We start from the raw sequence: 24,239 nt of genomic DNA, 5'->3' as shown, positions 1-24,239 counted from the left end.
TTTATTTATTTATAAAGGTTTTATTTATTTATTTGACAGAGATCACAAGTAGGCAGAGAGGCAGGCAGAGAGAGAGGGAGAGGGAAGCAGGCTCCCTGCTGAGCAGAGAGCCCAATGCGGGACTCGATCCCAGGACCCTGAGATCATGACCTGAGCCAAAGGCAGCAGCTTAACCCACTGAGCCACCCAGGTGCCCCCGAATCCTAGTTTAAATGCATCAGAGCTGACTGGTCGACCGGCGGGACTCGATCCCAGGACCCTGAGATCATGACCTGAGCCAAAGGCAGCAGCTTAACCCACTGAGCCACCCAGGTGCCCCCGAATCCTAGTTTAAATGCATCAGAGCTGACTGGTCGACCGGCATTCCCACTGTGGTAGCCAGTTCCCATGCAATCCCTCGGGACATCTCCAGGGCACCTGCTGGATGGGGGCTGAGCTGTGGGCACACAGACCTCATCCCTGTGAAAGCTCAGGCAATGGATGTTGGAGGCCTGGGCTGTGTCCCAGTGGCAGGAGCCAAGGAAGAGGGGAGAGGGGAGCAGTGCGGGGGCAGTGGTTCTGCTGGTCAGAGGGCAGGCCCTGACCTGTCTGTGTTCTGCTCCTGACCTCTGATGTGACCACAGGCTGGGGGCCTTGGCTTAGGACTGAGAGCTAGGGTTTAAGTTGAGAACCGTCCTGCCCACTGTCTTTGTGGCTGCAGTCCTTGTCTAAGATCCCAGAATGGCAGAGCTGGATGGGAGCCTATTTAGCAGGTGGGGGGATGCTGGAGCGCAGAATGGGGTCTTTGCCTAGGTCACCCTCCATTTGCCCAGTCAGGACCAGGACTGGTTCTGCCATTCCAGCCTGCTGCGTGTTCGGGGAGCAGTCTATCAGAGCACTGGTTCTAAGTATTAGCAGGCTTCAGAATCATCTGGAAGACATGCTAAGGCAGCCTGCAGGGCCCACCTCAGAGAAGCTGATTCCAGAGGTCTGGGCTAGAGGCTCTCAGGGGACGCCAACGCTGTGCGCCCCTATGTAGCAGGCAGCGCTGGGTTAGAGGACAGTCATTGGTGGGGCTGAGGTGGGCAGTGCAGAGAAAGTGAAAGCCATGCTGAGCAGGGCTGGTGGCTGGAGGACGGAAGAGTGTGACTGTGAGGAGGTAGGTCTGCGTGGCTAAAAGGAACACGGCAAGCTTGGAAGAGGGACAGGCGTGGGACAGAAGCTTCTGTCTCTGCAGACAAGAGGGGTGAAAATGCATTTGTGTCCCCAAAGAAGTGACCAGAGAGCGGCCTTCAGATGGGCAAAGGGTGGGAGAACCCAAACTCATGACAGCGGCTTGGTTTAAAAGGCACTTGGGTACCAGTGGGGTGTTCTGGGCATTATCTATGGGGCCTGTCAGTGGGCCCACTAGGGCAGTGAGCAGGGGTCAGGGAGGGGCTGCAGGGACACTCACGGAAGTAGAAGGTTGGGTGGCTGGGGGCTACTCAGCCCAGAGGCTGGGCCTTCTTTACTCCCTGGTTTTGGCTCCTGGAGAAGAGGGGCCAGGTCTCGAGGGAACCAACCCACGGTGCTCCCAGGGCCTGAAAGGGGATCTGGTGCCCCCCAGGGGGTTAGGACTTGGGACTTGCTTGGATTTGGAACCTTCTCTGTGGGGTTTTTAGAGAAGGGTAGTTTGGTCCCAGAGAACTGATTTCGGAGCAAAGGACAGCTGGGTGCTGGGGAAGAAGGGCAGTGGGGCAGGGGGAAGGGGGCTGGCTCAGGAACCCCATGACCTTCTAACTCCAGAGATCCTGAGCCAGTCTGGGCCTCCTCTCAGCTCTGCTGGCACACCCGCCCCGCCAAGCTGCGGCCAGCAACAGGGGCGGTGAGGCTTTCTGCCCGTGCCGGGCTGGGCTCCTTGGACAGGTTTCTGAAGTAGGTGCCCAGGGCCTGCAGGGGGCTGATGGCCTGGATGGGGGGTGACGAGGCAGCAGACGGGCTCAGGTAGCAGCTGTACCGGCGCAGTCCCCACTGGGGGTCACGGCGGTGCGCGGCCAGCAGCTCAGTGAAGCTCACGTTGTGCAGGGCCAGGAGGCGGGCCTGGGCGCGCGACAGGACGGCCGCCTGCACCAGCGGCTGCAGGGACGTGAAGCACTGCAGGCTGCTGAAGCAGTAGACGTGCTGGGCTAGCTGGGGGCTTGGGAAGATGTCCAGGAGCCGGAACAGGTCCCGCAGGGCCAGCACGGCGGCCAGGGTGCTGCGCTCGCTCATGCTTCTTGCCAGGTAGGTCTCAGCCAGGCTCTTGAGCTTGAAGCTGCTGGCCCCGGGCACCAGCTCCCGGAGGAGGGGCCGTGCAGCCAGGAAACCCGAGATGACCTGCTCGAACTCCCATAGCTTATTCATGTCCTCCAGGACCCGGAAGAGGTTGGGGAGGCCGGGTCCCCACAGCTTGTAGCAGGCCAGGATGGGGCGGTGCAGGGAGCCCAGAAAACCAAGGAAGTGCTGCAGCCCCACCTCCAGGGAGACAGCCTTGGAGTTGGTGCCGAAGAAGGCCTCGGGCCGGATGAGCACGCGGAACTCACTCTCCCGGTTCACTGCTGCCAGCTGGCTAATCTTCTGGGCTGGGCAGGAGAGAAGGGCAAGGTGAGGCCCCTGAGGCATGGGGGACACAGGGCGGGAGCAGGCAGGGCTGCTGTCCCGCCGCACAGAGACCCCACCGTGGGACCTGCCGGTGGGAACCAGACATCAGCCTCTGAACGGCTCTGCCCTGGCTCTCATGGGGACAAGGGTCAGAAGGGGAGGGCTGGCTGCTCTCCAAATACCCCCCCACGCACCTGCTGGGAGTCCAGCAGTCCCCTGCCCCTGCCACAGACATTGCCAAACAGTTTAGATCCAGGTCCCTCCTGCCTGCCTTCGGTTACCCTCACCCACCAACATCAGGGCCTCTCTTTGCCTCCACTGTATCCTCCGCTCCCTGCCCCAGCCTCCAATCCCATCGGTCACTGAGCCAAGACTCCTGGCCAGTCACAGCCCCGGCACACACGGCCCACTGGCCCAATCTACTCCATTCAGAGCTGCCCTGTGAGGTCTGCCAATGACTTCCCTCTCCTAGGGCAATACACTACTTCTGCCTGGCTAGGCTGGCCCCACGCTGGGGCTGTGCCACGGGGCGGGCTGGGCCCCGTGGGGTCAGTGAAGGGCACTGCAGGGAAGCACCGTGGGGAGCTGATGGGCTTCTGGGAGAAGGGATCCTCTTTCCCTGTGGTCTTGGCTGTCAGCCTCCGGGTGCGGCCCACCTGTGGACCGGGCTCTGTACTCAGAATTCTGCAGCCATGGCCTAAGGCCTTGCTTGGACTTCTGGCCTCATCATGGTACTTCCCACATCGCGTTGTTTCTGTTTAGAGGGGCATTGCCAGGGTTCTCTAAGAGAAGCGCTGGTCAAAGAGTTCATGGAGGCACATGCCTCAGGCTTTCAGGCGCTGGTCGAGACAGAGGTCTTTATTCCATCAACCAAGTGGGACAGCCAGAGTCCCAGGGAAATGCAGCGCCCTGCCTACTCTCAGGCCGCGGTCACTGGCCAGAGCTTTGGGCTCTCCCGGGCCCAGGACATAGCTCTGCCTGCACTTATCTGGGGGACTTGGAGACTAAGCTAGAAAAGGGTGCGAGGGGCCAATGGAGAACCCACTTTCACTGTCAATCTTGAGGTCAAAGAAAACCAGGGGCCTGTCTTCTGCTTGGGGGTCGGCGAGGCTCTCGTTCAGGACCCTGAGGGAGCTGGGGCCCTCCAGCTGGAGGTCACTGGACCTGCTGCTGCTGTCATCCAGCTCTCGGGAAGACTGCAACACAGAAAAACCAACAGGTTAGGGGGCCGGAGGGTGATGGCGCATGTTGGGAGCATGAGCACATGTCCGTGAGCAAGTGTGTATGTGTGCATGCGTGTGTGCGTGGGTGCGCGTAGCGTGAGTGTGGGGACACGAGCTAGCTGGTATGGCTGGGGGCATCTGCACGCACATGGGAACAGCAGGATATTGGGAAGGGGAAGGCACGTGTCTGAGTGTGTGTGCAGAGGGACATGTACACATGAACAGATGCATGTGTGTGTGCGTGCGTGTGAGGGCCACAGGTGAACCATGCAGTAGTGAGTAGGAGTGAGAGGTTGAGATCACACAGGCGAGTGTGTGTGTGTGCATGTGTGTGTGTGAAAGCACGAGTATGGGAAGAAATGCAAATGTCAAATGTGTACATCACATGTGAATTTGTGAACCAGTGCTGACAAGTGTGTGGGCACGTGAGCATATGTGAGTGAGTGTGCCCATGGGTGCGTGGTGCTGAGCACTGAAGCTCAGGGAAGGGACCGCTGCTGTGGTGGTTGGGGCTGGAGGGGTCTGCTGCTCCCTTCTCTCTGAACACTCAGAAGAAACACCATGAACTTGGGACGGGAGGAAGGAGGCTCATCTCAAACCTCAAAAGTTTCTCTGGAAGGAGCCAGGAGCCTGGCTCTCATCCCCATGGCCAGCCTGGGCCCTAGTGTCCTGCACAAAGTGGGAGAGGAGGGCTGCTCAGCCTCAGGAATGACACGTAGAGCCGGGAAGCGAGAGCCATGGAGAGAGAAGTCTCAGGGCCTGAAGGCCCTTTGTCATTTGGTATCCAGGAGCCAGCTGCTCCGGGAAGCCTCAGGCCCAGGGCTCCTCTAGCCTGAGCACCCAAGGCCCTATTCTCTCCAGCACCCAGGCCAACAAGGTTTGAAAGGCCTCGGGTGGGAGAAGGGCTCCAAGTCTGTGGGGCTCCCAAGGGGCTGCGGCTGGAGGGTGGGAGAGCCTCTCCCTAAAGTGGACAGCTCATCGTCTGCCGGCTGCCTCACCCAGAAGGTGTCTTGGGTGGCCTGCTCAGAACTTCCTGGGAATGCCACCTGGGGCTGTTAGCCAGAGCCCAGGAGGAAAGGACACGGCCGATGCCAGGTGTCACAGGGCTGGGGTACTACTGGGACAGAGTCTAGAGCAGACCTCAGGTCTGTCCTACTTCTGGACCACCTCTGGCAGGGTGATGATATTGGCCTCCTCTGGGGCTACCTGAAGCCTCCAAGAACAAACTCTGGCTTCTGGCTAATGCCCCTGGCTTGGGAGCGAATAAGCATGGGTTTAGGCCCTCTTCCTCTCCAGGTGAAACATTTTAACAAAACTTCAGCCAAGAGCAAAGTCATTACTAAACACAGGTACGATGTGTGGGATTTTCCTAGGAGTGCCTGATTTCTTACTCTTTTTGCTTTTCATAGCCCTAACCCCAGGCTCACCAACTTCCTCCGGGGTCACTGATTGAAAGAGACATTTACTATGTATCCATCTAAAGCTGGGCTTGCTTACAGAAGCCTGGCAGTGAGGGGATTCTACACATAAGATCCTGATTAAAGTCTTCGTCAAACGCCTGGCACATCCATATTCTTGATTCCACCATGCAGCAAAGGTTTCTTTTGCATGCCTTGCCTCGCCTCTGAGTCTTCTGACTCCCGATCCCAGCTCCCTTTCCTCCCCATAAGGAGCCCTCTATAGAGGGCTCCTCCTCCAAGTTGCTGGCTGGTAAGCCAGAGACGCCGCCTTCCTCCCCCGAGGGAAAAATCCAGGTGTTTTTTTAATCTTCAGCCTTGCAGACCTTGCTCTTGCCCTTGGGCTGGTGGAAAGAGCTGGACTCCTCTTGCTGTGTCCTCCCCAGAGCTGAAGAGCTGTCTCTTTTCCTGAGTCCTCTCTGTCACCCACCGACATGGCACACCGAGCTTTCTCTTCTTCCTTCCTCTTTTTGCTCCCAACATAATTGCAAAAGGCCACGCAGTGGCCCGGAGTGCCTCCACCTGTCTCCTTCTTTCTGGAATGACTTCTCAGGCCTTAGAGCCATAATCATCTTTTCGGATAATCCTCTTCTAAGATTTGAGCTCCCCTGGAGAGCAGGAGAGCTGTCTTTGGGCTAAATCCAACTTCATACCAGACTTATTTATGATGGCCATCAGAATCTCATTCTTAAGGCCTCTCATTGTCCTGGGGTCATTTTTTCTCTTACAGTGGTGCAACATCTTTCGTCTGGCTCCCTTAAAGAAGGGACGCTCCCCTTCTGCTGAGCCGGTCAACGGCGAGAATCCTGGAACTTCCAGCCCGGCCTCTTCTTCAAGTTCTTCCTCACCCTTGGGGACTCTTCCCAAGTGCAGCTGGGACACAGAAATGACCTCGCCAGAATGCCTTCTACTGAACTCCAGCCGGCCCATCCACTCAAGTCCTCTCCCTGCCTTAAATCCCAGCAACGTGGCCAGGAGGTACCGGTGCGCTTGCAAAAGGTGTTTCTAGAAACCCAGGTTTAACAAAAGGACAATCGGCACGAGAGGCTCTGGTGTAGACGTCCTCCTGCCCCCCTCCTGCTCACTAGGGGAGCACCACTGCTGGGCTTCCGTCCACAGTCCGGGTAACCGAGTTGTGCGGGTGGGGAGCATAGAGGGATAGTAGCAGAGAGCCGGACACAAGCCAAGAAGAGGCTTTTTGTTGGAAAAGGCTTGAGATCTGCTGGGAAGGGAAAAGGAATGGTGGAATGGGAAACGGAGCAGGGACGATGAGAGCTCACGTGCACAGCCTGGGAAGAGAGAAGGAAGAAGCTCCAAGGAACTAGAAAGTGGGCAAGAGGGGAGCCTAAGAAAAGAGGAAGAGTGCTTGAAGATGCGCTGCTGGGCCGGGAATCAAAGCCCCTTTGATACTGCTTGCAGTGCAAGGACACACTAGGTTTTATTTCTTCATTACACTCGGTTAATGGACTGTTTCTTTGACTGCAGAACGGCGCTCAGACAGATCCACGGGGAGCCCATAAGGTTTTCTCTTACAGTGGTGCAACATCTTTGGAACTAGGAGACACATGCAGTCCGGCTCGTGAGCTACAGTTCACTGGTCTCCAACACAGATCAACTCAGCGTGACAACTGCGTTGCAAATCCACATAGCGGGCCTCCCGGCCACACCAAGCATACCCGCAGGAAATGCAGCTTGATATTTTCATCACTTTCCACCAGTGTAGGAGGTTTCTCTGGGGAAGACCCCGCGTCCCCCTCTCCCCTGCCGCATCGTATCCCAGGATGTACGGGTCACCTCAGTTCAAGGCTAACACATACTTGAATCACAGATGTGCGATCGAATCCCCAGTTCTGGGGTTCTCCCCTTTCTGGCCGTGCATTAGCGATCTCAACAACTCCAGGTGCCCGGTTTGCACCCTAGACCAGTTCAATTACAGTCCATGGGGGTGGGACCCAGGGATCTTGTCATTGGTAACAGCCGCCGCCACCCCCCCGCCCCGCCCCCCATTCCCGGCCCAAAGACTCCAGTGTGCACCCAGGGCTCAGAACTACTGTCCTCCTGACTCACTCCACGCCGGGTCAGCAGCCACTCCAACAGGAGCCAGACTCTTAGCATCCAGCCACCTGAGGTTGTCTAGACTGTACCTGCCATTCATTCTTATCAAGAGTCTCCAAGCTCCTGAGGAACCTTCTCAGCACCCAAGCTTCAGCGACAGGTGGGATCAGTTTGGCAAGACTTGTGTATTGCTCTCTCATGCAGACACAAAGCCCCAGCTCTTGCAAAGTGTGGAAGCCCCAAAATATCTCCCACGTAGCTGTGGGCTAGGTCATCCTGTCCGCTAGCCTGTGGCCCCTGCTGCCCTCCCACTCCATCCCCACGGATCGTCTGTCCCCTCGAGGCCTCCCTTCTACTGCTGGGCGTGGTGCCACGTGGTGCCACGTCGGTCACGGACCACCCCCTCCTGCTTCCACTTGGTCCTGCTCCTGCTGGACACTGGGGCCAGTCACCTGTCAGAAGAGTGGGTGAGAGCATTCTATTTTTTCCTGCCTCGGACCCTAACCTGGGGATCACGGCAGAAGCACTGTGAACCCCCCCTTGTGTTCAGTCGTCTGCCTTCAGGCCTGGCCTGGCCTCTCCACTGCCTCTTCTAGCTCCCAGATGGCTCTTTTCGCACAAGCAGTATATCCCTGAGCTTTGCCCGCCCAGCTGGGCCTGCATCGAAGTCCCCACGCATGTCCCACTAGCTTCCAGCAACTAACACAGCGGCAGCCTGCAGTGGGCGCCCTTAGGCACCTCGTACGCTTGGAAATGTGCTGTCCTTGTAGGCCAACTTTCCCACGTGGCAGGTGGGATGAAGGCCATAGCGCAGGAGTTCCGGAGGTATTCAGGAGCCTGGAGCACCTGGCGAAGGATGCCCTGTTCCCAACCAACTTGCTGTGGATACACTAGGAGCACCAGGGACGGGAAGGGGGCACAGGAGGTAGGTGAGCCATGCATGAAGGGGGCCTCATTGGTTTTCTTTTTAAATATATGTTTTATAAAGTTTGGGACTCGTGATGGTTAATTTAGAAAACAGCATTGTCTAGGGACACCTCGGTGGCTCAGTCGGTTAAGTATTTGCCTTCAGCTTAGGTCATGATCCCAGGATCCTGGGATCGAGTCCCACATCAGGTTCCTTGCTCAGCTGGGGGTCTGCTTCTCTCTCTCTCCCTCTATCTGCTGCTCCCCCTGCTTGTGTTTTCTAACAAATAAAATCTTAAAGAACAAAAAAAAAACACACACATGCCGTCTGAAGAATACCAACACAGAAGCAGTGGTCCTTGGGCTCTCCCCTGACTCCACAGCTGGTCTTCAAAAGTGAGTGGCTGCTTCTAATTATTTTAACTCTTCATGACCTAAAATGAGCCTCCCCTTCCTTTCTTGAATAACTGCAGACATCAGCTAGCGCTTCCCTGCAGACAGCTGAGGCTGGACTGACGCCTGCCCAAGACTGCTGGTTTCAATGCCTGCATCCAACTCTCGCGAAGTCTGGCGAGCACTGGCATTGCCGTCCTTTCCCAGGCTTCTACCTCTGCCCCGGGTCTGTTCTGTTTTGGCGGGGGGGGGGGTCGTGGTGGTTCCGGGATAGAAAGAAGTGCCCAGGGTTCAGAGGAACGTAGACTATGGAAAGGTTAAGACTGAAAAACTGATGGGCGCTGAGGAACGATCGAGAGGGGCCTCCGCTCATGTAGCCAGGCTGGCAGTGTAGTGGGCTGAGAGAAGCACACAGACAAGTGTGGTGGCTCTATGGGGGCAACCAGCACAGACAGTGCAGGGCCACGGGCTATCTGTCCTAGTCTGGCAGCGAGGGTGCCTGGCTTCAGCAGCCGCGGGCATGGCTGAGACCACAGGAAAGGACACACTAGGAAGAGAAGAGGGGTTGTCACTGGAAGAACAACATGGAAAAGAACAGAGGCCTGAGAGGAAGGAGGACAAAGAGCAGCCACCAGAGCTGTGGAAACCGGGGTGGGGAGGGCAGGGGTTCCCAAAGTACCTGAGGGCTCAAGAGACAGGATGCTGTGGTCGGAGTCCCTGTGGGCCAGCTCTCAGTACGGTGAGGTGCAGGGGGTGGCCATGGGGCTGAGGGCTGCAGTGGGTGGGGTGAAGACCCCAGAGAGGCCGGGGTGCTGGCTGTTGAAGTCACCCAGATAGAAGGCTGGCCCTGGCTCAAGAGAGGACCCCTGGGAGGCAAGGGCTGGCAGCTTCCCTATGTGGGGGGAGGCAGGAGGAGGTGTGAAATGATCTGGGGAAAGGGGCATTCCCCCCTCAAGACCTGGAACCTCAAGGCACAGAGGACCTTTCCAGATGGTGGGACCAACACAGCCCAGGGGGCACAGAAGGTGTTGACCCACCACCCTGAAGCTCACAGGCAGTGGGAGAAGGGGGGGGACGTGGCCACCCCAACAAAGAACCAGTTGCAGTGCCAGGAAGACATAAAGCCATCGGCAAGAGAAGAGCTAAGTCCCCCGGGGAATGTGATGGTCATGGAAGAAGGGTTTGCAAGGGCAATATTTCAACACATTATTTATTGAGCAGCTGTATCTGCCGGGTCTTGGGATCGACGTAGTCCCTGCCCTCATGGGTTCAGGTCCTGGCAGAGGCCCCGTGGAAAGCCTTGGGGTGGTGCAATGGACAGTGGGAGGTGCAAAGGGCAACAGATGCTTCCTAGTTTTGGGAAAAGAGGCACGGGAATGGGAGGAGCGGTGACCCAAATCTCAGTTGTGCCCTTTCCGGGGAAGAGGGCTTATGTCTCCCTGCTGAGTCCATGCAGCCTTTCCTTCCTGGGTCTGCTCCCTGACTACAATACACAGGACGCCTGCGGTGCACAGGGCCTTGGGTGCGTGGGCCGTTGCAGGCTGCGGGGTGGAACGGGGGCTGCTGAGTGGCTACACAGTGCCGGGAGTGACTGCATGGTGGCCAGCAGCTATAGAGGACGGAGGTGCTCGGGGCTCTCAGAGGCCTGTCTGAGGGGGGCTGGGCTGGCTCAGGAGCCTCTCCAGAGGGCAAAGGAGTGGGAATGCAATGGCAGAGACCTCCGGTGGAACCCGGGCTACAGGGTTCTGCAGAGGGCTGTGTCAGAATCCCTGGGGGAGATTCCTGCCCTAAGAGTCTGGGGGACTCTGCCTCCCTCCATTCTCCCCGCTGACAGCGGTGTCAAGCTGGGCAGCCACAGAGGAGAGAGGAAGGGCAAAAAAGTTATTGAGCCACTGGGCGACAGGGGAGCCCCGGAGGGAGCAGCCGACAGAGCGCACTGCTCCTCGAGCCCGGCGGCGGTTGCGCTGGCCCATGGCCCTCTGGAGACGGCAGGGACCCTCCTGGGCACTGGCAGGATGGCTGGGAGGCCCTGTGGTGGCAGGGGTGGTGGCCTGGACCTCAGGGGGAGGATAAGTCCACCCGGGTTTATAGTACACTTTGAGGGGCAAGTGGAAGATACGATGAAGACGGCTGGTTCTTTGTGCTCTACGTGGCAGAAAGCTGGTCCCACGGCGGTGACAGATGGCGGCGTTCTCCTGGTGACTAGCAAGCTGATGGGGAAACTCGGCCTCAGAGACTGCAGCTTGCTCGGCGGGACGGTGGGAAGACCAAGCTGGGGGGCGGCATGCGCCCAGTGGCAGACGGGAGGCCCGGTAGAGGCGGTAAGCTCCTTGTGCCCTTGGCAAGGGGTGGGCTGGCGAGGAATGCGGTACAGCAGTCTCCGTGGGCTCCGTGCACTTTCCAATACAGAACCTCAGACTGAGGGCTGGAAGGGACCTCAGGGGCCACCCAGTCCAACCTTTCACTCTGTTCACATCCCCTCTGCCCCAGCCTCCATTAACCAACCTCCAGGGACGGAACAGTCGCAACCCACAAAGGTACATGTTCCAACGGGGGACGGCTTTAACGTTTTTGCTTATGGAGTGCAAACTCGCCTATTTGGGTCCCACACGGTGCTCCCCACGCCCTCATGGCCCTGCACTGACCCTCACTGGCTGTGGGTTAACTGGGGTATGAGCTCTTGGCCACCCTCCTCGTTGAGGACTTAGAGGTTAGAGAACACAGAAGGAAGCTCCAGACAAAGGCATTAGCTAGTCCAGAAGCGAGACAGGGCTCTGGAAGGAAGCACACTAGCAGCATCTCAGAGGACGGATGGTCAGTGAGGGCTCCTGCCCCCGTAGGGAGGGAAGGAGGAATGGGGTGGTCCAGGACCGCAGCTGGCATCTGGAGTCTGTCCTCAGGACAGCTCAGGACTCACTGCCTCGCTGGAGGACTCCTCAAGCGCAGGGCAAGTCTGAGAGTCACCTGCTGTGGCTGCGTCCCCTGGGACATGGAATAGGGGGAGTCAGGAGTCCAGGGCCGAACTTCTGGACCACTCACCGAGTTTTCAGCATCTGAGTCTTCCGAGCTGCTGATCACCACGACTCGTTCCTCTGAAACCGGGTAGAGGGAACAGTGTTAAGGCCCTGCCAGAAGGCCCAGTGGGGGGGGCCCCGGGTGTGCTCCATGGGACTCCCTATAGACCAGTGGATGAGGTAGGCCATGTGTGCCCTGCGAGGGGGTGGATGGGAACATCCACCGAGCATGCTGGTATGGATGTATTCACTTAAAAGGGCTTTCTGTCACTGCCCACTGTGCCCTGTAAGCACTTAACTCAGTTGTCGGCCCTGAATTCGGAATCTGCTCCCTGTACAGGCTGCTTGGCAAACAGCCCCTGGTTTAGAACCTCCTGCCATCCTAAAGAAACACATTGGTTTGTTCCAAGCCTCAGCCTCCTGAGCTGAGGTGTTCAAATTAAAAGATACTTTATTTGGTTAATCAAAATCTTTTGATTACCAATAGCATTGTGAGCAAGGAATGTCAGTCAGGGCTCAGTGTGCAAGCAGAATCAGGGCTCAGTCTGGGACCTAGAATGAAAACAAAGGGGGCCTCTGGGTGAAGCAGATCTCGGAAGAACGGTCTTGACCATTCCAGAATTCCATTAATTAAATTGAGCTCATGCCCGAGGACTCCCTATCTGGCAGCGTCCGTAAGAGACATCCAGGACAAATGAGCTCCTTCATGCAGGTGACCTCTTCAGACAAATTTGGGAAGTGGTAGCTGTGGACTTTCCCCCACAAGTCTCTCTGGGCCCATGCTACGGTCCAATACACACTTCCTGGGGAGACTCGCTTTGGGTGGGGGCGCAGTGCTGGGCATTGCAAGGGTGTGTTGGGGGAGGGAGCTACAGAGCCCCTCCTGCTCCTCGCACTGGAATCCCAGCAAGTCATCTGGTGAACTGCACCATTCTCACCCCCCAGGCAAACCGCAGGCTTTCCCTGCCCCACCTGGTGGCAGCTGAGAGCCGGACACACAGGGGATGCAGGGGGTGGGCTGGCGAGGAGTGCAGTACAGCGGTCTCCATGGGCTCCGTGCACCCCGGACACTGGCACTGAGCTCCCTGGGAGGGGTGAGGATGTAGAAGAAGGTTCCCCTCCCACCCCCAGAGGAGAGCTCGCACGCCAAGCCACTTCTGCCCAGCTATCTCCCTACCTGCCTCACTAGCGTCGCCGGCTGCGTGGTTGTTGTTGGGCAGAAAGCCCTCGCTTCCCACAGTGGGGCCTTCGGGGCTGGAGGGCCCATCCAGGTGGGGCGGCGAGACTGCCTTGGAGGTGCTGGGCCTGGGCTGCTCCGGGGAGCTCCGGGCCAACCGTATCTCCCTCTCCTCCTCAGACTCCATCTTGATGGCCTTTCTGGGGCACTCAGTCTGGCAGGACTTCCTCTTCTGGGGCGGGACTGTGCTGCAGACCTCCTATGCAGTGGGGAGTCACAGGGCCAGGTTAGCAGCTTTGAGGGGTGCTGGGGGGTGAGGGAGACGCGGACCTGGGAGGCAGGGGCCTGTGGCCCTTCCCCTTGGCTCTCCTGCCATGCAGATCGCGTCTCTCTCCACACAGGATGCCCCCTGGGCCACCAGGCACACTGGCTGGCTGCTGACCACAGACTCTGCCTGCCCTGGAGTGGCTCGTGCTTACAGGGGAGCTTCCTGGCAGCGTGGCCCGGGCGAGGGAGAGAACAGAGTAACAAAGTAGGTGTTGATTAAGGCCTGGATTCTCAACACCGCCCCCCTCCACCCCTGCCACCACCCTGCCTGCCTGATGGGATCTGGGTCTCCAGGGATGGAGGGGGTGGTAGAGAGACGCTTACCTCTCTGCAGGAGTCTTTGATGGAGTAGGCGTGAACCGGCACTGGGTGCACCCCGGGCACCGGCTGGACCAAAGTCCTAATCTGGGTCTCAGCCAGCTCCAAGTCCTGTGTCAGAGCCCTCTGCACCTCCTCTGGCTGTGAGGTCCAGAAACAAGAGAGATGTTAATGAGCAGGTGGCAGTGAGCCCTGGGCCAAGACCTATGCCTGGGGTGACCCAATCCCCAGAGCCCCCTGGGGACCAGGAGTCCTCCTCACGCCCTCCATGACTTCCCCTCTTCCTGACCTTGAGGTGCTGGCATTCAGGGTCACTTCAATTCCTGGCATCCTAGGTCCCCTCCTGAGATTGTAGGGACCAACAATGCCTTAAGGCTTACTCAACAATAGCTCCCCACACAGTGCTTGCTCCTGATGGAAACCACTCCTCTACAGGTGCAAAGTTAGAATGGTGAGGAGACCCTTCCAGGGCACTTCCCTGTGATCTGCACTCTGCCCCTGAGCCTTAACGCCACCTGGGTCAGAACAGCAACTACACACCTTGGCCCCATCACTGAAAACTCAGGGCTCGGTCCCCCTCTACAGAATGGAAATACCAGTAACCTCTGTCACCGGTAACATCTGTCTCATGGGAACATGCAGATGAACTCTGCTGTGCTTGGAGAAGCAGCTGACACTTAGCGTCACCAATGACACTGATGGTAAAGACTGCTTTTAGAGTTATGCTGTGCCGGGAGCCATGTGAAGCGCCTCCTACACCCAAGCCGAAAGGAAGGAGGGAAGGAGCAGGTCCTCAAACACAGAATTTCCATATGACCCACCAATGCGACTCCTAGGCAGAGGCCCAAAGGGCGGGAAACAGATGATCCGACGGAAACCTGGCACACGAGAATTCACAGCAGTCAAAAGGTGTCTATCAACCACTGAGTGGATATGCAAACATGGGACAGCCACTCAGTGGAGCATTATTCAGCCGTAAAAAGGAATGAAGCTCTGTATTTGCAACCAGGATGAACCTTGTACGCTACGTGAAATGAAAAGAAGCCAGCCCCAGTAGAGGACACGTTGTAGGGGTCCATTCAAATGACTATCTGCAAGGGCTGACCGCGTAGGGACAGAGAGCAGGTGGGATGCCAGGGAGGAGGTAGGGGAGATGGGGAGCAGCCACAGCATGGGGACAAGGTCCCCTTTCCGGATAATGGGAATATTTGGGAACTAGGTGGGTGGGGTGGTTGTGTAAGATTGTAAGCATACTAACTGTCCCTAAACTGTACCCCCTAAGATGGCTCAAATGGGGCATTTTCCTCTATAAATTTAACAGAAAAAAAAATTATAGTTAAAAGAAAGAAACAGGGACCATCCTTGATTATTGCCAATCTACAGAGAAGCATCAGAGGCATGAGAGGTGAAGTGACTTGTTTCCCAAAGTCCTGGACCAGGGTTGGAATCTCATGTTTCTGAAAACAGCTGGAGGGGGGTGCTTCCCCGAGCCCAGCTGCACTGGAGAAAGCAGGCGCCGGACTTTGGGATGAGGAGGCCAGAGGTATCTTTCCTCACAGGGACAAGCTCCGTCCCTCCGGCGTAGTAGAAGAGAGGTCAGGCCCACCTGCACAGGGGAACCTGTGCTAGGGGCAGGCAGGGGAAGCCCAGCACAATGGGGGTCCCCTGTACTGGGACGAGAACCCCCTAGGAGGGGCTCCTCTCGGTATCAAGCACTTTGATGTGGGATGTGGGCTTCCACATCATTTGCTATAATGGATTGACTTCCTTTTCCCCTCCTTCCCTCCTGGGTTTCCTTTCCTTGACATCTGTGCAGAAAGGAAGGAGGGTTGTCTCTCTGGCTCTGAGCGGAGTGGAGCTGAGAGGGAGGGGGGAAAACAGTGGAGCTCCTGGACCTCTAGGAAAGTATACAATCTCTGCCAAGTGCTCCATGCCAGTGGTTTTCAAACTACAGTCTGTGACCCATTAGCAGATCAGGAAAGCAATTCAAGCATGACTCATGTAACAGGTCTAATTTATCCTGCAAAACTTCCATTTCAGCTATAGTTATGCATATACATATGCTATAGACTAGATTCAAAATATATTTCTTTACAATGGGTAGTGGTCAAAAATTGAAGCCACCTCACACCCAATTTGGACGGTTATTATTGAAAACTGGGGTTGAGATGTCGAGAAAATGGAGACCACTGTTAGTCGGACCACAGCATGGCATAGCCAACTGTGGGAAATTGCATAGTGACTCCTCAAAACGTTAAAAATAGAATTACCATATGATCCAGCAATTCCACTGCTAGATAAATTTTATGTTATGTGTATTTTATCACCATGAAGAAATTTTTTTTTTTAAGTTGAAAAGGTCCTTTTGTGTCTGGATTTACACGTCCCTGGTAGGTCAAAGACTATCTTCACGTGGGCTATGGACTCCCCACAGGTGGGCCTGGGTTCCTCTCTCTGCCTCTGTCCCATCCATGACACCCCCAGTCCCAGGTTCATGAAGCAGGGGACACACAGGAGGGCTCACTAAAGACAAAAAATCATGATGACTGACTTTCAGTTGTTTCACAGCTTTAAAGGGTTTTATTTATTTTTTTTCTTGAAAGTATTTTAACATCATTATAGAAAGAGCCAGTCCTAGTCAAGCCTACTGCTGTTCTTCTCATCGCCTCTGTGTGGGCGCATGACCCCAGTGAAAGTAAACCAACCATTTCAAGAGGGATCAAGGGCTGATGCCGGAAGCCCAGCTCCTGCCTCCTAAGGCAGGGGCTTTGGCCCAAGAGTGGCCTTTCTCCGGGCACAGCTGATGGACCTTTCTCCTGAGACTGCCTAACCACGCCTGCCTCCCAGCCTTGCTGGAGCTGCTCCACTGGTCCCTTGGGCTCACAGTGTGAAACCTGTTCCTCTTCCCCAGCTCCACTGGCCTGCATGTCCCCTCCTCCAGCCGGCTACCAAAGCAAAAGCAAGATGCTTTGCAAAAAAAGGAGCATTCTTCTCATGCTCCAAGTTCAAACTGCATAGTAGTGGATAGGATGATGAGAGGTAATGGTAAAGACAAAGACCTGGCAAAAAGCTGTTAATTAACCAGCGACTGGCACCTGGAAAGACAGCCGAGCTCCGTGGACCCAGGGCACTTCGCACAATTATTCAGTGGATTTTCTGGGGGACATTATTCATCCTAGCATTGTAATACCAAACAACCTAAATATGCGTTGGCAGGAAACTGGCTAAGTGAAGATGCTACATCCATACAACAGGCCACGGTGCACGTGCAAAAAGGCAGCAGGAATCTCCCTACCTACCCATAGTGTAAGAATTCCAGAAGATTCCAGAATACTTCCTTGGGAGAAAAAGCCTGGGCATAACACTCTGAATATAGGGTATTATTCTACCTTTGTCCCAAAAAAGAATGGAAAAACCGATGACCTGTGATCATATTTGCTTGTAATGACAAAAAGAAATTCTGGAAGGATACATAAGAAATAAATAAAGATAGGTATGTGGGCACAAGAAGTGGGAAAATAGGGATGAGGTAGGAGTGAGACATCATGTATCTTTTTCTTTCTTTTTCTAAATCCAGATCATGTATGTGCAGGTTCGGGGCAGCAAGGTGCCACATGTAGTGTAGTATGTGGAAATACAGGTTATGCACCATTACAGTCTTTTTTGCATTGCCTAAACTGTTGCAATGCTGACTAATGGGAGAGCTCAAATGAGGAATGGGGTAAGGAACGATGGTAGGTGAGTATCCTTCCCACCTCAAAACAGTGGTTCTCAACTGAGCCACAAATTATTGTCGCCTGGGGACCAAAAAAATATTTTAGGTCCAATTTATATACAGTGAAATGCAGAAACTCTAAGTGTACACATCAATGACATTTTAAAAAACTGGAGTTTTCACTTCCTTATCACTTTCTGTTTTTCCTTCTGACCATGTGATTGAATGACTTATCCAAAAAACAAAATACAATGTCCTTCTTTACTTGTCAAGCTATGTATACGGGGATGCAGTAACCAAAGCAGTTAGGAGTAGGCTTCTAGTCCTACCCCTCGCTTGCCGTGTCATGTGGCTCTGAGTTAAGTCACCCTCTCTTTGGGCCTTAACTTCAGCCTGTGCAAAAGAGCTCCCTCATAGCTCCAAAACCCTCAGAGCCTAAATCCTGCCTCTTCCAGGAAGCCTGTCCAGATTGCCTCTGTCTCCTGCAATCCTCTCCCCTAAAGGCCATGTATGGTCAAGCCAGGAAGGCTCACCGCCTGACTGCTACCATCAGAAGATCTGCTTTCCATGGAGGGCTGATCAGTCCAGGGCCCACATCCTTGACAGGCAGGCACATACAAACCTGGATGACCATGCCTCTTGGTCTAAGGAGGAACTCTGGAAGCTTAGTCCGAAGAAGACAAGCACCCAAGAGGGCAAGCCAGAGGAGTGCCACTGCAGTTTCACCCTGGCAAGCAATCTAAGAGCAGTCCAGAGATGGGAGTGGCTGCCTCAAGAACTAGTGAGCTCGGGGTGCCTGGGTGGCTCAGTGGGTTAAAGCCTCTGCCTTCGGCTCGGGTCGTGGCCCCGGGGTCCTGGGATCGAGCCCCACCATCAGGCTCTCTGCTCAGAAGGGAGCCTGCTTCCTCCTCTCTCTCTGCCTGCCTCTCTGCTTCCTTGTGATCTCTGTCTGTCAAATAAATAAATAAATAAAATCTTAAAAAAAAAAAAAAGTGAAAGAACTAGTGTGCTTCCTGTTCGTGGAGGTGTGTGTGTGTGGAGAGCCACAGGTCAAGGGTGCTGCAGAGGGAATGCCATCATTAGAGGGGGCATGGACATCACCCAATCCTGAGAAATTATGGTCTTGCATCTATGCTGGTCCTGAAATCACACCAGTGAAACCCCAGGTGCTGGGACTGAGGTCTGACTCCAGGCCCTGTTCTCCTCTCCAAGAACCACGTATGGGGAAAGAGGAGGGGAAGGCTCCTACGGTGATTCCAGGAAAAGGCTCACATGTCTGGGATGGGGTACAGAGTAAGGGAGAGGTCATTTACCACATCTGTCAGAGCCACCCACCAGTGACCACCTTCTTGACCTCCTGTCCACCCCTTCCCGAACCCATCAAGTGCATTTAGGAGCCCAGAACCAGTCAGTTCGCCATCCCTTCCTATATTCCCTCCCACCAAAAGCTCCAGTCCAGCCACTCACTATTCCTCTTGGGCACTCTCCCTCTTCTACTGCCTGCAGACATAGGGACAACAAGACTCAGTTTCCCTCCTGCCAGAGGGGAACCTGACTACCCTGCTGGACCTCACAGCCTCCCCTTCACATCTCAGTCCATCTCACCAGCTCAATGTCAAGAGAGTCCCTGGGAGGGTTGGTAGCCTCTGGGCTGGCTCGCCGGGGTGGAGTTGCATCTGGAGAACACAGAAAAGGTTACAGGCAGGTCAGGGACATCCCTGGTGAGAGGCATCTTGGATGGGACAGTGACCAAGGAAACATCCCTTCTTGTTTTCCTAGAAACTCTTGCTTCAGGGCCTCTCATAGCACTGGGGGAGCTCCACAGAGGGGCTGTCATTTGGAAGGACAGCTCCCTGACTGCAGGGAGCATGAATCCAGCGGGGGGGGGGGGGCAGTAGAGTACAAACCCCAGGGGCACTCTCCGTCCATCTCCTGGCCACCACCAAGGCAAAGTGTGAACAATCCTAAGGTTATCATTGCTCACTGACTTCCCTGCATACAGTGAGAGCTTCACGAAACTCTTGTGATCTACAGCCTGATTTCTATTACATCTAATCTAAATTTTTCACGCTTTAGAAAAGAGCTCCTTGCCCCTCCACTGCCTAGTTACAATACGGAAGACAAGCTGTTTAAATCTGTTGGTGTCACTTCCTGTGTCCAGAGTAACATTCACTGCCTAGGTGGAAAACGCACAAGTCCATGTGCACTCTAGCATTATACTTTTACAAGACCACTTCCCTCAGCTCTAGGGTAGCAGTGACGGATCCCTGATCACTGGCCCTTGCCCGGACGCCTTCAGATTCTGTTGCTACCCACCCCTTTCCTGAAAAGGGCATCCTCACACCAGTTTGTCTAACTAGAGCTCAGAGTTCAGTTAAGAGGGTCTGTCAAAAAGCTTTTAAAGCTTCTTCACCCTGGAGGCCCTTTTGGGCACCCCCTCCCTAGGGTCTCTTGAAAGCCCCCCCTGATGTTACCAGCTCACACAGAGCTGCTACAACTCCAGCATTTGGACCGCAGAGCCGAGCACTACCTTGTTCTCCAGCTGTGTGATGTGCTCCCATCTGTGCCCTGGTTGGGCTGGACAGCTCTCGAGTTCAGGAACTGGTCTGCTGTCTACTTCCTGAGTGCCCAATACCAGGCAGAACACACAAAGGTGGGCAGCTGGTCCAGATGACTGGCCATGCTGGAGGCAAAGTATCTTCTCCACTGAGCCAAGGCATGGTTTTAGGTAAGCATCCGACCACCCCAGGGGGTTTCCTCAGCCCCCTTCTGCTCTAACCTCACGTTCCAGTTGACTTCTCTGTTGCTAGATAGAGGGTTTAAGCGAACTTCCTAGAGTGGTTACCCTTTGGGGCTAAAATGCTAGTGGGTCTGGTTCTCTGCTTTGTATTTTCTTAACTTCTCCCAGGGTCACAAGATCACAGCTAATCCAAAGGGTCTTGCAAATTAGTAAAATATGCCCCCTCTGGGAGGCTGCAGACTCCATGTCAGGGCCTACTCTCCTCCTCATCCCGCACTCTAGAATCGACGATATGAGCAAACCCTAGACTTAATAAAACAAAAACAAAAAAACCCAGTTTCCTTTCCTATCACATGTAAATGACCTTTTCCTGCCCCTCTCCCCCAGGGAGGAAGAGCAAAGCAGAAGCTCTTAAGTGGTAAAGGGGCTGGTCACGTGGTGGCTCGGGTGCTTACCTGTCCCCTGAGTGATGCAGGAGACGAGTTCCTGCAGGCGCACTTTGAATTTGTCGAAGCTGTCGGGGCGCACAGAGGTCTGCAGGTACTGGGGCTCCTCCTGGCGCAGGCGGCCGAGCGCTTCCCGCAGGAAGCCATGAAGGTCCAGCACCTCCTGGTCGGAGGCGTAATGTTTCATCCTCTGCACCAGCGAACCTCCTAAACGGATGCGCTGCAGCACAGCTTCCAGGCGGCCCAGCTGGCCCGCAATCTCCTGGTAGCTGCGCTGGTACTGCGCGCTCACCCCCTCCAGCAGCGCTTTCTCCTGGGCCAGCACGTGCGTCACTAGTTGGCGCACGCGTGTGTGGATCAGCTCTTCGGTGTCTGCGCGCGCGCGGTCCAGCTGGCTGACAGCCGAGCGCATGTGCGCCTGCGCCGCCCCGAAAGCGCGGTCCTGCTCCTGCAGCGCCTGCGCCATGGCGTCCAGCTCCTTCTGCCGCTGCTGGATCTCGGTGCTGATGTCGCACTTGAGCTCGCTGTGGATGTTATCCAGGAGCGCGCACGAGCAGCACAGTGGCTTGGAGCAGCCCCGGCAGTAGATGCTGCGGATACACAAGGCCGGCTTAGTTTTGGGCTCTCCTGTTCTGCCTTCACCCCCTACCCCTTAAACTTCCGTAATTAAACACCTCTTCAAAAACTACAAAACTCTGAATCACGGTATGTTTCTAGGTTCGTGGTCTTCCCGATTCAGAGAGTGTGAGTGTGTGTGTGTGTGTGTTGTTGTTTTAAAGATCTTATTTATTGATTTGAGAGAGAGAGAGAGAGAGCACAAGCCGGGAGGGAGAGGGAGAAGCAAGGCTCCTCGCTGGGCGGGGAGCCCCATGGGGGTTCCATCCCAGGACTCTGGGGTTATGACCTGAGCTGAAAGCAGACTTAACCGACTGAACCACCTAGGTGCCCCTCAGTTTGTGGTTATGGTGCTAGCCTCCAAATTACCAATAAAACATTAGAACATAAAAAGTTACTAAAGCAACAACTGCTAGTCTTCGTCTGTGGAACAAGGCACAGATACACAAAAAGTTAATCATCTTCTCACACCACTTCTGAATTTCTTTTCCTTTCTTCTGAGGCAACTAGATGAGCATCTGGGTGCATCCTTCCACAACTCTTCACAAACCACTTTACGCAAATAGCCAGACAATGCAGCTGCTTGCAGGATTTTAAGGACTCGATACATTTCATCCCATGTAAGCCTTGGTAGAGTTTCCATGGGGAGAATTATCCTTATCCTCATTTCATAGATGAAGAAACCTAGACATTCAGAGGTTAAAAAATTGGCTCAAGGATCCACAACAATTTTGGTGGGTTGATGCTTGTTCCTCAAAACAAAAACAAGATCATGCTGTGAATGAGGTCAGGAGTAATGACTTTGCAATTTCCTCCTCTAATTTAACTTTTATCAGGACATTCCTGGAGGTGTAATAAATATAGATCTTACTGTATTCTTACATATATTCCTTTTTAATAGATTTTATTTATTTACTTGACAGAGAGACAGAGATCACAAGTGGGCAGAGAGGCTAGCAGAGGTGGGGGGGGAGCAAGCCCCTTCCTGAGGAAAGAGCCTGATGTGGGGCTCAATCCCAGGTACCTGGGATCACCACCTGAGCTGAAGGCAGATACTTAACCAACTGAGCCACCCAGGCGCCCCTATATATTCTCTTTACTAGCTCCTTTAAATTCGTATGTACCACAACTGATCAGTCATTCTCCTGTTAATGGACATTCCAGGGATTTCCTATTTGTTTTTTATTTTATTTTTTATTTTTGAAGATTTTATTTATTTATTTGAGAAAGAGTGAGCACAAGTGGGGTGAGGGGCAGAGGGAGAAGCAGACTCTCCGCTGAGCAGGGAGGCCAATGCAGACTCAATTCTCCAACTCTGACTCGTGACCTGAGGCCAAGGCAGACACTTAAGTGACTGAGCCACCCAAGCACCCCCAATGCTCTCCTATTTGCACATTTTTTGTTTCTTTTTGCCACTATGGTCAATGCTTTATGTGGCCTAACTCATGGATGCTTGTTTCTATGAAACAGGTTATAAATAATAGGAATGCTAAATCAAAGAATAAAAATAAAATTTTTTATTTATTTAATAGAGTTTAGCTAACAGACACTTCCATAGCATTTACTATGTGTCAGACACTATTATAAGCATTTGAGAAATATCAATCCTTTTAATCTTCCTAATGCTCCTACAGAGTAGGAATTTTTATATACTCATTTTAAGGATGAGGACACTGAACAAGAGGTACAGTAACTTGTCCAAGGTCACACAATTCATCAGTGATAGAGTCCCAAGGCAAAGTGTGGTAGGCAGAATAATGTATTAATTCCCAGAACCTGAGTATATTACCTTATATAATGATAAGGACTTAGTCCATATGATTAAGTTAAGGATCCAGGATAGGAAGATTATCCTGGATCATCTGGGTGGACCCACTGTAATCACAAGGGTCCTTATAAGGAAAGAGGGGGAGGCAGGCAGGTGTGAGGAAGAAGATGTGATCGAGGAAGCAGAGGTCTTGTGGTGCTACCTGCTGCCTTTGAATATGCAAGGAGGCCATGAGCCAAGGAAAGAAGGCAGCATCTAGAAGCTGGAAAAGGCAAGAAAACAGATTGGCTCCAAGAGCCTCCAAAAGGAATGCAGCCCTTGATTTTATCTCCATGAGACCCATTCAGACTTCTGACCTCCAGAGGTATGTAGTAACAAACCTGTAATGTGTGAAGCTCCTATATGTGTGCTAATTTGTTAGAGCAGCAATAGGAGACTAATATAAGACCCCAGGCAGTCTGGCTCAAATCCCTGGTCTGACACACCGCAATACCCCCTCTTCAAACGTTCCCAGGAAAATATTGTTGATCACTTCCTCAGAAAGTTTGCTGTGATTTATTCTCATTAGCAGTGATAGTCAGCCCACTTGAAGCCAGGAGAAAGGGTTTTAGCTGGAGCCACTCTGACCTTAGTTACCGAGATCAGCTTGTCCTGTTGGCTAGCCAGACTCTAAAAACTGCCACTAGTTACCAGTCCTCAGCTTTGCCAGCTCCCAGCCTCCCCAGATCAGAAGAAGGCAGGGCCTCGAGCCTGAACCTCTTGATCAAACACAAGACACTTATTCCAGTCCAGCAGAGGTTTCTTGGAGAGCCCTGAGTGTGAGGGAAGCATGCGAGCTGCAGCTAGGTCGAGGGCATTCAGATCCGCCAGCCTGGGGAAATCTAATGTAAGTGACAGATACCCATTACCATGAGGCAGAGCCAGGGACTGAGGTTAATTGGCAGCTGAAGCAGAGAAAAGAGCCAGGCAAACGTGGATCTGACCTGGGCTCTGTGCCCTTGGCAAGTCACTTAACCTCTCTGCACCTCGGTTTTCTTATCTGTAAAACAGGGATAATCCCCAGCTCATACTGGAGTGCCACAGACGATCAAATGAGAGAGGTGCTACATAAATGTTCTCAACAAAGGCTGTGATGACTGTAATTGCCTGAACTATTAATACTCACCAAGATACTATTAACAAGAAATGCTGAGCGATTATGAAAAGAAATAATTGCAGAGGGCAGCTTGGCAACAGCCATCAAAATCAGGAACATATTTATCCTCTGAACCAGCAATCCCTCTCTTACGCGTCTGTTCTGTAGCTCTATCTCTAATTTACAAAGTAGCATCTGTACAATGCAACACAGTATGTAAGAGCAAAGAACAGAAACAAGGGTAGGCAATGAGTTTCATAAATTAGGATTGTATTCCATACAGTGGAATGCTGTGCTGCTGTGAGAAATTGAGGACGCTCTTTATATGGAAAAATCTCCATGGCAAAATGCA

The 24,239-nt window shown here is 53.9% G+C and overlaps 1 protein-coding gene across 11 annotated transcripts in view; it reads right to left on the bottom strand.

Annotated features, from left to right (window-relative positions):
• The window catches only part of PML (PML nuclear body scaffold), a 40,421-nt gene continuing 16,182 nt past the window's right edge, over positions 1-24,239 (bottom strand). Inside the window, exons 3-11 of one of the 11 annotated variants that reach the window (XM_082735811.1) lie at positions 20,379-20,959; positions 18,789-18,859; positions 14,290-14,346; positions 13,475-13,609; positions 12,824-13,082; positions 11,672-11,724; positions 3,644-3,794; positions 273-2,579; positions 1-150 (exon numbers count right to left, since the gene is read on the bottom strand). In XM_082735811.1, coding sequence (XP_082591937.1) covers positions 1,792-2,579; positions 3,644-3,794; positions 11,672-11,724; positions 12,824-13,082; positions 13,475-13,609; positions 14,290-14,346; positions 18,789-18,859; positions 20,379-20,959 — 2,095 coding nt within the window. In that variant the 3' untranslated portion in view covers positions 1-150; positions 273-1,791. Of the gene's footprint in view, positions 151-272; positions 2,580-3,441; positions 3,795-9,824; positions 11,029-11,671; positions 11,725-12,823; positions 13,083-13,474; positions 13,610-14,289; positions 14,347-18,788; positions 18,860-20,378; positions 20,960-24,239 lie in introns of those variants that run through there. The other 10 variants (XM_082735819.1, XM_082735814.1, XM_082735821.1 and 7 more) reach the window with 10 other exon arrangements.

The sequence above is a fragment of the Mustela nivalis genome (genome assembly GCF_964662115.1).
Source record: "Mustela nivalis genome assembly, chromosome: 6".
Taxonomy (NCBI): Eukaryota; Metazoa; Chordata; class Mammalia; order Carnivora; family Mustelidae; genus Mustela; species Mustela nivalis.
The sequence above is the reverse complement of the archived record's forward strand: the minus strand, read 5'-3'. Positions and strand labels throughout refer to the sequence as shown.